Source organism: Labeo rohita, chromosome 10, assembly GCF_022985175.1.
Source record: "Labeo rohita strain BAU-BD-2019 chromosome 10, IGBB_LRoh.1.0, whole genome shotgun sequence".
NCBI lineage: Eukaryota > Metazoa > Chordata > Actinopteri > Cypriniformes > Cyprinidae > Labeo > Labeo rohita.
In genome coordinates, this window is record NC_066878.1 from 13977045 (window position 1) to 13989283 (window position 12239).

At 37.6% G+C, this 12239-nt stretch overlaps 1 protein-coding gene across 1 annotated transcript; it reads left to right on the forward strand.

The window, feature by feature from the left end:
• The first annotated feature begins 3631 nt into the window (after nt 1-3631).
• On the forward strand, nt 3632-10794 carry LOC127171598 (calsenilin-like). The gene is made up of 2 exons (XM_051120348.1): nt 3632-3774; nt 9667-10794. Exons 1-2 carry the CDS (start codon nt 3769-3771, stop codon nt 9883-9885), a joined length of 225 nt encoding a protein of 74 aa, XP_050976305.1. The 5' UTR covers nt 3632-3768; the 3' UTR covers nt 9886-10794.
• Nucleotides 10795-12239: the final 1445 nt, after the last annotated feature.

The following is a 12239-nucleotide window of genomic DNA, read 5'->3' on the forward strand; positions in this document are numbered from 1 at the left end:
AACCTCCAGCAACCAAAAATAAACTAAAAAAAACTCATTTATCTTCAAACTCTCACACGCTCCACATACTATGGCTGTGGCGAGACTTAAGAAGGTTGCTTCTGCAGTCACGTTAAAGAAGAAGGTGGTGAACTCATCTGGAAATGATTAATTAAGCTCACAAAGCACCGGGGGAATAGTGTAGATAAAAGCCCTTTTGTACAATCAGAAACAGAATGAGTTTAATGAGGAGCCTTACACAGATTGGACCTTTCTCCTCCATTGAGTTAATTATCCAATCAAATGAAGACGCCGTCTACCACTTTCTTATACTCTTTTTCACCTTTTTTTTTTTAACAGGCATGAAAATTACTGAGCACCTGGTTGCCACTAATTTAATAGACTTAATCACTATCTCTGTTTCTACTTAAATCCGAAGCATAAGTGAAATAGAGTAAATTCAGTGGCATCAGGTGAATTTTGGTTATGTCTTAAATTATCCAAAGCCCTCAAGCAGTGTTTCCCAGCTCTGCTCCTGGAGTTCACCCAACACTACAGATTTTCTATGCCTCCCTAATCAAACACACCTGCTTCAACTCATCGACTTGTTAGCAGAGACACAAAGAGCTGAAATGGACTGGAAAACCGTCTCTGAGCAACACAGCAGTGGGGTTTCTACATTAATCAGTGCGCTTGAACAAATCAGTTGAGTGAATGATTCAGTGACTCACTCACTTGTTTAGTTATGAATACATGTGTTTAAACAAATCTGTAGTCATGGGAGAAGTGAAGCTTCTCGAATCTCTGAATCATTTGAACTGATTGCTTTGTAAAATTATTCACTGATTCGAAACAGCACAGGCCGGTTTTACCTGCTGGTAAAAACTGTGTAAATGCACCCAGCCAAGACATGTATGATGACACCTTTTTCAAACCAACTGCAAATATTTTAATGAAAGTGTAATTTATTAAGTGCAATTTACAAATAATTAAATACCATTCTATATGGTTCTGTAAAATGTGTGTTTTATTAATGTGTAGTGTTTGCTTTGTGTGTTATTAGGCAGAGCAGCGTCTGGCAAACTGGGTTAGAAGCAATTGTAAATTCTGCAAGCATTATCCTTTTTGTATTATATGTGCATTAAAATTTATTAAATTTATTAAGAATGAACTTACATTACAAAACTGGAAACATTGGCTCTTTCATGGATCAGACCAACATCTAGCAGCAAGCCCTTCAGAACCCTCAAAACATTTGGATGTAACGAGGCCGTGTTTGCTGAAATCACATGATTTGGCAAGTTTGATTCAAGCTCCGAACCACTGATTCAAAACAAAATATCCTTATAATGCTTTGAAGAGTTGTGAAGCATCGTTTTAAAAGCTAACATGGACAAGCAAAGTTAGAATGGTTAAGTTTTCAACCTTAAAGGGGTCATCGGAAGCCCATTTTCCACAAGTTGATATGATTCTTAAGGGTCTTAATGAAACGTCTATAATATACTTTGGTTAAAAATTCTCAACGGTAGTGTAAAACTACACGCATTTTACCTTGCCAAAATCAGCTCTGCAAAAATCATCCCATTCTGGTCGAGGCTGCTTTAAATGCAAATGAGCTCTGCTCGCCCCGCCCCTCTCTTCTCTCTGTGGATTGACCAGCCTGTTTACTTTAGCCGCATTTAGCTGTGTTTAGCCATTAAACTTGCTAACTAGCACATTAGTAGGAAAGGTGATCGAAAAGATTCATAACAAAAAAACCCTTATACTTACTTCTTCTGTAAGTGAAGCTGGATCACGAATGATTCGCGCGAACATAGACGGATATATGTGGATCGGGAGGTGCATTCCCTTCACAAACAAACTTAATCAACTGCATGTTCAAAAGCTCAGATGCCGGGAGTAAATGACGACCACTATGTTCATTATTACATCCAACAACACAACACCTCAGTCACTCAATTCTTGTCTAACTTACATCCTTGCTCCGGCATCAAAACATGGAGGTTGGACAACTGATCTGAGGTAAGACGCTCATGTCAATCAACTATCGTGGGAGTGGCCTCTGTGGGTGTGACGCAACAACGACAGGCATCTGAGAATGGCTCGATTTGAAAAAGGGGATATTCATTTTACAGATTAATTAAAAACCACTGCATTGATTTTTATCATTATAGGGTAGATTTGTACATACACTGCCAACACACATTAAAGTTCAAACAGCATGTAAAAGTGAACTTAGCATCCGATGACACCTTTAAAGTTGCAGTCTGTAAGTTTTGACTTTTGTCGCCATCTCTGTTTGAAAGCTGCAATTGCAGTTATTTGCTGAATTATCTTCTTTGTGTGGGTTGTGTATCCACATGACACCTCAGCGCGAATGAATCTAATGTTTTGAGGAGGATGTGTGGTACCGGTGTGGATATTCACTTTACTTCAGAATTACAGATTCTACGTCTTGGAACTATGACCCAAAATAAGAAATTTCACAGAAAAACATCATCTGAACAAGTAAGTAACAAGTCAGCATTTGTGTTCTGACCAACTAAGGAAAAAAGCATTACAATGCATAGCGCTACCAAAGGTGATTAATTCTAACGATCGTGGTAAAATCAAACCATGCAAATTATTATTATTGTTTTTCTTTGTTTTAAAAAAGTTAATGTTAACGGCATCATCATTGGGTGACTACGTGTATTTAGTGTGCATTAGCATTACCTGTGGACAACTGCCCTGGTGAAAAAACCAGCATATGCTGGACCTTTGCTGGTTTTTGCTGGTCATGTCGCTGGTCAAGGACCAGCATGAACCAGCAAAGGACCAGCATAAACCAGCAAAGGACCAGCTTAAACCAGCATCAAAACCTGCCTACCAGCATATGCTGGTTTTTTCACAAGGTTGGTGACTACAGGTGAATCTCCAGTTGTCACTATTGTCGTATTGTCCTTTCTGGATTACGGTCCGCCTTCAATATAAGTTTAATTATTTCAGCTGCTATGAAAAAAGGCTATAAATGATAGCCTAATAGCCAGGACTCTTCTCTATATTTACAAACCTGGCGTAATGACGCAAAGATGAACGGCGGCATGCTTGTATTTCCCGCAAAACCCTACCAGTACTACTAAAATTAGAAAACATTATCACAAGCTTACTGTTGTGATCGGGCTGAGGTTAAGAGATAGTTTTGAACACATGTACTGGTTATGTACTTGTATTGATTTTGGATCATTTTTAACCCCCAAAAAGTTTGCAGCTTTAATTCCTGATCATGAAAATAAAATTAGCCAGTTGCTTACTCAAATTAACTTCTTGGGACAGTATTTGGTTAATCAATGAACAAGTGAACAAACTATCAAAAAATAAATTATTATTCTTTTCACAAAAAATAAATCTATTTGATTTTAAGATTTATTTTAAGCTAAAACCTCCATAAAATTAACAATACTCTCCAACCGAATAACGTATTTACAATTATAAGACATCATAAAGTAAACATTAGTCGTCACTTAAAACAGGTAATGTGTGAATCTATTGATTTTAGATAAACTGACGTTGAATTTACCGAATGACTGTTCCATCACGAGCGCTCTCTCTCTCTCTCTCTCTCTCGCTCTCTCTCTCTCTCTCTCTCTCTCTCGCGTCCCCTCCACTGTCACTAAAATATTCGAGCTGGATATTCTTCTGTTTTCACATCTGTCTACAGTACCATCAAAGCAGACAGTAAATGAGATCGCGCTTGAACAAAGATCCTTCAACATTTATTTAATCAACAAAACAGACACCCTTAACATCATGCAGGTAAGATGCTGTACCTTAATCTGTTAATAATCTATTATTCAGTCTCCAACTAATGATGTAGTTGTTTAAAGAATTATAAACAGAAATAACGCGTTCTGGTAAACGATTTTGAAACGCAAAGAATCTGCTATCTATTTATCTTTTTGTGTCTTTCACTCAGAAGTGTTTAGAAACTTTAATCCAGTCCGCGTGTTCACAAATAGGCATTTCGGGAATGAATACAGAACTGGTGCGTTAAACTTTCTGTATTGTGCATGTTTAATTCCGCCTCTTCATTAATGACAATCAATTTTCTACAGCAAATATTTTGTTAGATACATTATAGATAAACAGATCAAATTTGCTTAAGGCTGATTCCTGTTTAGTTTTATGTTTGCCTGATTTCTAAGATGGTCTTCATTCACAATTTCTAAGAATTTGTGAAAGCTAAAATCTGAAGTGTGTGTGAGAGAGAGAGAAAGAGAGAGAGAGAGAGAGAGAGAGAGAGAGAGAGATTTAAATTGTGTTAAGTTGTCTTGAAAGGAGCCCTAAGCCAGTTTCATCTATAAAGTTTGTTGGATAGTGACTTTTATAACCACTAATCTGATTATTATGTAACACTGTCTTCTTAAGACTACTTTAGAACAGCCTGTGTCAGGAATTTGATATCATGCCCTTCATGTCCTTTGGCTAACGTAATATAAGATGGTTTGGAGGAAACGGGGAAAAGGGCCAGAAATAAATATTTCAATATCTATACCAGATTACTAATGGTATTTCAGGTAGTTTCTCAGGCCAGTCAACATTGAGAGGACTGTAAAGGAATTCTGAGAAATGTTATCCACATTTTCTTTTAATATTTTACATTATAACATTGCATGTTCCCATTACACTGGTGATATTTGTAGGTGCATACACAAATGCTCTCTTATCAAAATGTGACACTTGCATAACATAAAAAGTATAGCATTGATGGTGTCTATGTTTATTTGATCATTATACTTACCAGACAAAGGAAGAGGAGGAAGGAAATTAGGTTCTTCTTTGGTTCCTGAAGAATGAGATGCAGCTTACACTGGGGGGCCTCTGTTTCTGAATTGATGTAATGTTGCCTCTCCATGCTGGCAGACTGTTTTAAAATTCAAACACAACATAACTCTAAGTAATATTTAATAATTCAGTGAACATTTTGCCAAATTCTAAACAGGAGAATTTCTTACTCTTTGGTCTCTGAGAATCTGTCACATGAAAGATCCAAAGTACAGCCCAAAGGCAACATCATTGGGTGGGCAGAGAACAAGATGACTGATTGTCTGTCACTGTTGGGATTTAGACTGTGAATTGCATTGTGGACCCCAGACTTTAAGCATTGTTTCAAACTTGCATATATGAACGGATTTTTTAGATTAATGTGCTAAGTGTTTATTTGTTGTTAAACCAGAAGCCTTGGCTTAAAGCAGAAATATACTCTCTCCTCAAAACATGAGACGCTGCTTTCAGGTCAGGTAACAAAATTAAAGGTAAAGTTTGTATATACCCAGAAGATCCAGGAACACCTGGAGAGCCACCAGCACTCCAGGTTTGAGGTAAAAAGAACTCTGCTGAGAGTTAAGGCTGCTGACCCATATGGCATTCCTGGCCAGATGCTGAAAAGATGCTTGACCCAGCTGATAGATGGCCTTACAGACATCTTTACCATCTTACTAGCACAATCTGTGGTCCCAATATTCAAAACTGCTATGGCTGTGCCAATGAAATCATCAATAACCTGCCTTAATGACTTTAACTCTGTGGCAATGGGTGTCATTGTCATGAAATGGCCATGACTCACACCAAAACCATCAAACCACCCACACTGAACCCCTTACAGTTTGCTTACAAACACAACTGCTCCTCTGAGGATGCCATATCATGTCATTCGACTCTCTCACACTTGCAGCACAAAGACAGTTGTCAAAATGGGGTTCTTTGACTTCAGCTCAGCATTCAACAACATTAAACCAACACACTTTGCAGCTGAGTCCTGGAGTTCTTGACTGACAGAACTCAGGCAGCAGGAGTCTGTGAAAATACATTGCACTCTTTCGCTCTAAACACCGGCGCCCCTAAGGGCTGTGTTCTCAGCTGCTTACTGTTTACGGTACTCACTTATGACTCTGTTGCCCAGCATCAGAATAACCACCTCATCAAGTTTGCTGGTGACACAACAGTGTCATAGCCTTATCACAGATAAGAGACCTTGAGCTGTGCAGTGACACAATTATTCTCTTCAGCAAGACAAAAGAGAAGAATGTTTGCTACAGGACTCCATTGCAACTCATCTCCCCCTGCACATCAATCATGAACTTAGTTCGGAACCACTGCTCTAGAATAATTTCAGATAGCTCTGCTCTATAATCTGTCTGGATAGCGCTGCTCTGAAGATTGTTCGGCTAGTGTTGCTCTATAATCTTTTCAGATAGTGCTGCTCTATAATAATTTCAGATAATGCCGCTCTGAAGTCTGCTCAGCTAGTGTCGCTCCAAAATATGCTGAGATAGTGCTGCTCTAGAATCATTTCAGATAACACCACTCTAAAATCTGCTCATCTGCTCAGCTAGTGTCGCTCTACAATATGCTCAGATAGTGCTGCTCAAGCATAATTTCAGATAACGCCACTGAAGTCTGCTCAGATAGTGTCACTTCATACTCTGCTTGATTAGTGCTGCTCTAGAATCATTTCAGATATCACCACTCTAAAGTCTGCTCATCTGCTCAGCTAGTGTCGCTCTACAATATGCTCAGATAGTGCTGCTCAAGCATAATTTCAGATAACGCCACTGAAGTCTGCTCAGATAGTGTCACTTCATACTCTGCTTGAATAGTGCTGCTCTAGAATAATTTCAGATTGCACTGCTCTGAAGTCTGCTTAGCTTTTTTTGCTCTAGAATCTGTTCTGATAGTGCTGCTCTAAAGTCTGCTCAGCTAGCATTGCTGTAAAATCTTTTTGGAACATGTTGCTCTAGAATAACTTTAGTTAGCACCACTCTGAAGTCTGCTCAGATAGTGTCGCTCTATGATCTGCTCAAATAGTGCTGCTCTAGAATAATTTCAGATAGTGCTGGTCTACGATCTGCTAAAATACTGCTGCTCTAGAAAAAGTTCAGATAACACTGATGTGAAGTCTGCTCATCTTGTGTCACTCTATAATCTGCCCATATAGTGCTGCTCTATAATCATTTCAGATAGCACTGTTCTGAAGTCTGCTCAGATACTTTCTCTCTGTAATCTGTTAGATAGTGCTGCTCTATAATAATTTCAAATAGCACTGCTCTGAAGTCTTAGCTTGTTTTGCTCTGTAATTTATTTGGATAGTGAAAGTGCTGCTCTGAATTCTGCTCAGCTAGTGTTACTCTGTAATCTTTTTGGATAGTGCTGCTCTAGAATAAATTCAGATAGCGCCGCTCTGAAGTGTGCTCAGATAGTTGCTCTATGATCTGCTAAAATAGTGCTGCTCTAGAAAAATTTCAGATAACGCTCTTCTGAAGTCTGCTCAACAAGTGTAACTTTATAATCTGCCCATATAGTGCTGCTCTATAATAATTTCAGATATCACTGCTCTGCAGTCTGCTCAGATAGTGTTACTCTTTAATCTGTTTGGATAGTGCTGCTCTAGAATAATTTCAGCTAGTGTTGCTCCATGATCTGCTCGAATAGTGCCGCTATAGAATAATTTCAGATAGCACTGCTCTAAAGTCTTTTTAGCTAGTGTCACTCTATAATCTGCTCATATTGTGCTGCTCTAGAATAATATCAGATAACACTGCTCTGAAGTCTGTTCCCGCTAGTGTCACTATCTGCCCAGATAGTCTTGCTCTAGAACAGAAAGTGCTGCTTATAAGTCTGCTCAGATGGTGTTGCTCTATAATTTGTTTGGATAGCGCTGCTCTAGAATAATTTCAGATAGCACTGCTCTGAAGTCTGTTTAGCTGGTGTTGCTCTATAATCTTTTTGTATAGTGATAGTGCAGCTCTGAAATCTACTCAGCTAGTGTTGCTCCATAATCTGCTCAGATAGTGCCACTCTACAATAATTTCAGATAACGCTTCTCTGAAATGTGCTTAGCTAGGGTCGCTCTACATTCTGCTCATATAGTGCTGCTCTAAAATAGAAATTTCAGATAGCACTGATCTGAAGTATCTGTTTGGTTAATGCTGCTTTGGAATAAACTGCTCATGAGTCTTATCAGTAAGTGTTGTTTTAAAATGTTAACGTACAGTGCAAATCTAGAATAATTTTAGCGCATTTCTGAAGTATGCTCAGATATTGTTGCTCTATAATCTGTTCAGACAGTGCTGTAAAATAAACTCAGAGCTGTGTGTTGTTTCTCAGGCCTGCTCAACTAGTACTACACTTGTTTCTACTCAAATTAAATTAAATATATGAAATGTGCTTTCTAAATAACCTTGTCTTGCCTTGGTCCGACTCTCTAGTGTGATTTCTTTTGTAGGCACGTTGTTGTGTACCCACTCAATTCCAACAGCAGTTGATATATTGAAAGTTCACTCTGGTAGAGGTCAAGACAAATGGATTGATCTGATTAAAGGTTATGAAGTTGTTATGAGGAAGTCAACAATAAATCTGCAACCTTTATAAGCAAGAATCACCGTCACTCTCACCAAAATCCCTTGTATATCATGCTGCTCTGTTTTTTATAGCACCAGTGCAGTGCCACTGACGCAGCTACCCTGGTGTTCCTGTGGGGATATCAAGGACTGTTTGTGTTGAAGGTGCCATATGTGGTTGTTTGGGACAGGTTGAGCAGTCAGTGGTCAAGCCAGAGATTAATTGGAGCCTGCTATGTTGACATTGCTTACCGTACACGATACACTCGACTGACTCACTGTAGCCATGTCAATAATGCAGCAGGTGCCAAGGTCTGTAGGTGACAACATGACAGTCTAGCAAAAATACACACATGCCCACATGACATTGAGCATTGTTATCAACCAAATCACAGTATAACACACAAATACAGCCAGGAAAGAAACAGCCTTGCTCTCTGCAATGAATTTGCTGGTGTGATTATGCAACACTCCCCACTGCCTGTTAGGGCAGATGTGTAGTGAAGCAAATTAGTGTTTGTAGATATTTACAACTCTTAAGTGCTTAAATTCTGTGTATTTTTGGAGAATTAAAAATGTTCTTTGTAGTTCTTTGGTGAGCAATACTAATTCTCTTTCATGGCAATATTTAACACATGCTGGCCCTCAAAAATGATGCTAGCCCCTGATGTTTTATTGATGCTGTTTTTAGGGAGGTTGAATTATTTAGCGATGCTCTAAATGTTTAGAGCAACGCTTACTGTCTTTTTATATTCAAATAAGAACAAGAAAAAAAGTGAGGGCCCTCACAGGATTCCTCATGCCATTCAAGATGATTCGCACGCAAGCGAACTTTCACAGATGCGTGCATTTCCATGAGGATGAGTCCATTTTTGAAGCCGTGTTTAATATTTTTCTTTAAAGCTGCAATTCCTTAGACAATTTCCTCACTCTTACTTTTTTATTTTGCTCACTGTGTGTCTTTTAGCACGTCTCTCACCTTACTCATCTTTGATGTGTTTGTCATTTCTGTTGCTGGTGGTGGAACCATCTATGGGTGGCTAGAGAGCATAGTAACATGTGGCGTGTTGCAACGCCATCAGTTTAACCAATTAAAAATTAACTGCAGGGGTAAAATCCCCACAATCATCCTGATGTGACAATGGAAAATATTTTATCTTCATGTTTTGATAAACTAACAATAACGTGTCTAAGCAGACAGTGTGGGTTGTAATAACAGCACATTCAAAGAGATTCTGTGAGACCACCTTGACTTCCTTTTAAGATCTGGGTTCTTTTAATGTGTTTTCTCATTGTCTTTGTCCTCCAGGCAGATGGACAGAAGGGCGTCGATGGAGGTCTGCTGCCTGATGCCAACGGGCGGGACGGGGACCCCAGCGGGCAGAAGGAGAGCAACGGGAAGTGGCAGAAGCCGCGCATCTCCCGCAAGTCCCTCATGAAATGCTGTCTGGTCAAATGGATCATCGCCAGTGCGGCGCCCCAGGGCTCAAGTAAAAACCCAGAAAATGTTTTGAACGCTATGTGCTAGCCATGATCCAGATGGAGGAGTGGAGGGAACAAATTAGTAAGAAGAGGTTTAAAATAGCATTCTTAAAATTGTATACAGGCCTTTAAGAAATATACAGTATAGTACTTGCTTCTTGTATGACACGACCACAGGTAAATGTTCATGCCCCATTTATGTGCACTTAGCTCATATATAGCATCATTCAAATCAAAACATTACTTGAAAATAGCATATGTACCACTCCAGGTTTCCCATTTCACGCTCCCTTTGGTGAACAAAATGCCGCTTAGAGCGATGTTGAACTGAGAAAAAAACAGGCTTTTTTTCAAAACCCACTCCTTGCTTCATTCAAAATTCCACGTTAGTTTCCAGTTGTGCTGTTAACACATGTAAGTGATACAAACCGTGAAATGTCCCCAAGCTGTTACATTCTATATCAGCACTCTTGGACCAGTCGAATTACACTAAATCAGTATACTGTATGTGAATTTTATTTGTCAAGCAACATTCTAAGAGCAGTGATATAGAAGTCCAACATTGTTTTTCACTGTATTTTTCACTCATCCTTTATTAAATTTTATGCAAAGACTTTCTTGTTGCCTTTTTCCCTATCACGTTTTAGATATAAGAAATTATATATCAGTTGAAAACTTAAAATCTCAAAATTCATATTTTGAAAGGCATTTTAAAATCAGACATTGCATTTCCATTGAAAATGTACATTAAAATCATATTACATAATGCATTTGTTCGTGAATTATTAAAATTTAAGTTTGAATAGTGCATTTTCACATCTATGTTCAAATTGGGAGTGACAGTTAATGGGTTAAACCAAATTAATTCTGCTATGATTGTCATAGACAAAATGACAAAACCTGCACACATTATGCGTTATGTTGTTTTCTAAAAAAAAAAAAAAAAAAAAAGAAATCATTCAATTAGTCACAAGTAATTTAATTTATAGGTCTAACAAAGCAAATCTAATGCGAAAACTGTTTCTATTTTAATATAATTTAAAATGCACTTCATTACTGTGATGGCAAAGATGAATTTTCAGCAAACGTTATATCTTCAGTGTCACACAATCCTTGAGAAATCATTCTAATATGTTGATTTGCTGCTCAAGAAACATTTACTATTATTATCAAAAAGTGATATTTTTTTGGGAAAACCATGATACAGTTCTTTAAGTGATTAGTTCACTTCCAGAAAGTTTCCTGATAATTTATTCACCCCCATGTCTAATTAATCCAATTAATTACATGATGTTTCAATTAATTAATTAATTAATTGCAAAATAAATTTGATAGTGAAAATACCCACAAAAGATTATTTAAAGCTATTTTGTGTTAAATGGGAAAGTATCAATTAGACATTAAAATTTGTAGCTTTAGAAATAAATATTGTATTTGATTCAACATGAAATTTATTACACAAACATTTTGGCTGCAACGACCTAATGTAAAATATGGAATATAAAAGAAGATCATTTGAGAAACATCTCAGTATTTTTTGTTCATGCGATGAAAGTCATGGTAACCAACAGTCTTCAAAATAACTTACATGCAAGATGTTTGTGTCTTTCTTTCTTCAGTCAAAAAGAAAATCAAGGTTTTAGAGGAAAACATTCCAGGATTTTTCTCCATATAGATGACTTCAATGCAAAACAATGAGTTGAAGGTCCAAATTGCAGTTTCAATCCAGCTTCAAAAGGCACTTCACTATCCCGGCCAAGGAAAAATAAAAATGTATATACTATTTAACCACAAATGCTCGTCTTGCACTAACTTGACCTCACGCATTATGTAGTTACATCAGAAAGGTCACGCATTTTAGAAAATGAAGAAATCTTTTTGCTAAACAAAAACCCTTATTTCTTGGCTGGGATTGTGTATGCAGCCCTGGATTTTCAGTGAAGCTCTTTGAAGCTGTATTGAAACTGCAATTTGGACCTTCAACCTGCTGATCCCCATTGAAGTCCATTATATAGAGAAAAATCCTGAAATGTTTTCCTCGAAAACCTTAATTTCTTTTCAACTGAAGAAAAAAGACACAAACTTGATCTTGGATGACATGTGGGTGAGTAAATTATCATTCTGGAAGTGAACTAATCCTTTGAGATTCTTTGATGAATAGTTCTGAAAACAGCATTTGAAATAAGAAATCTTTTGCAACAATATAATAACTTACTGCCATTTTTTATTTATTTAATGCATACTTGCTGAATAAAAGTAATAATTTCTTTTAAAAAAAAAAACCTTACCACATGTGTACTTTCTAATATAGTGCGGCTGCTACTGTTCAGCAACACTGCTTTACTAGACATTCAAACCTGATGTCATATTTTCCTGTTCTTACAGCATCGCTCTCCCCCT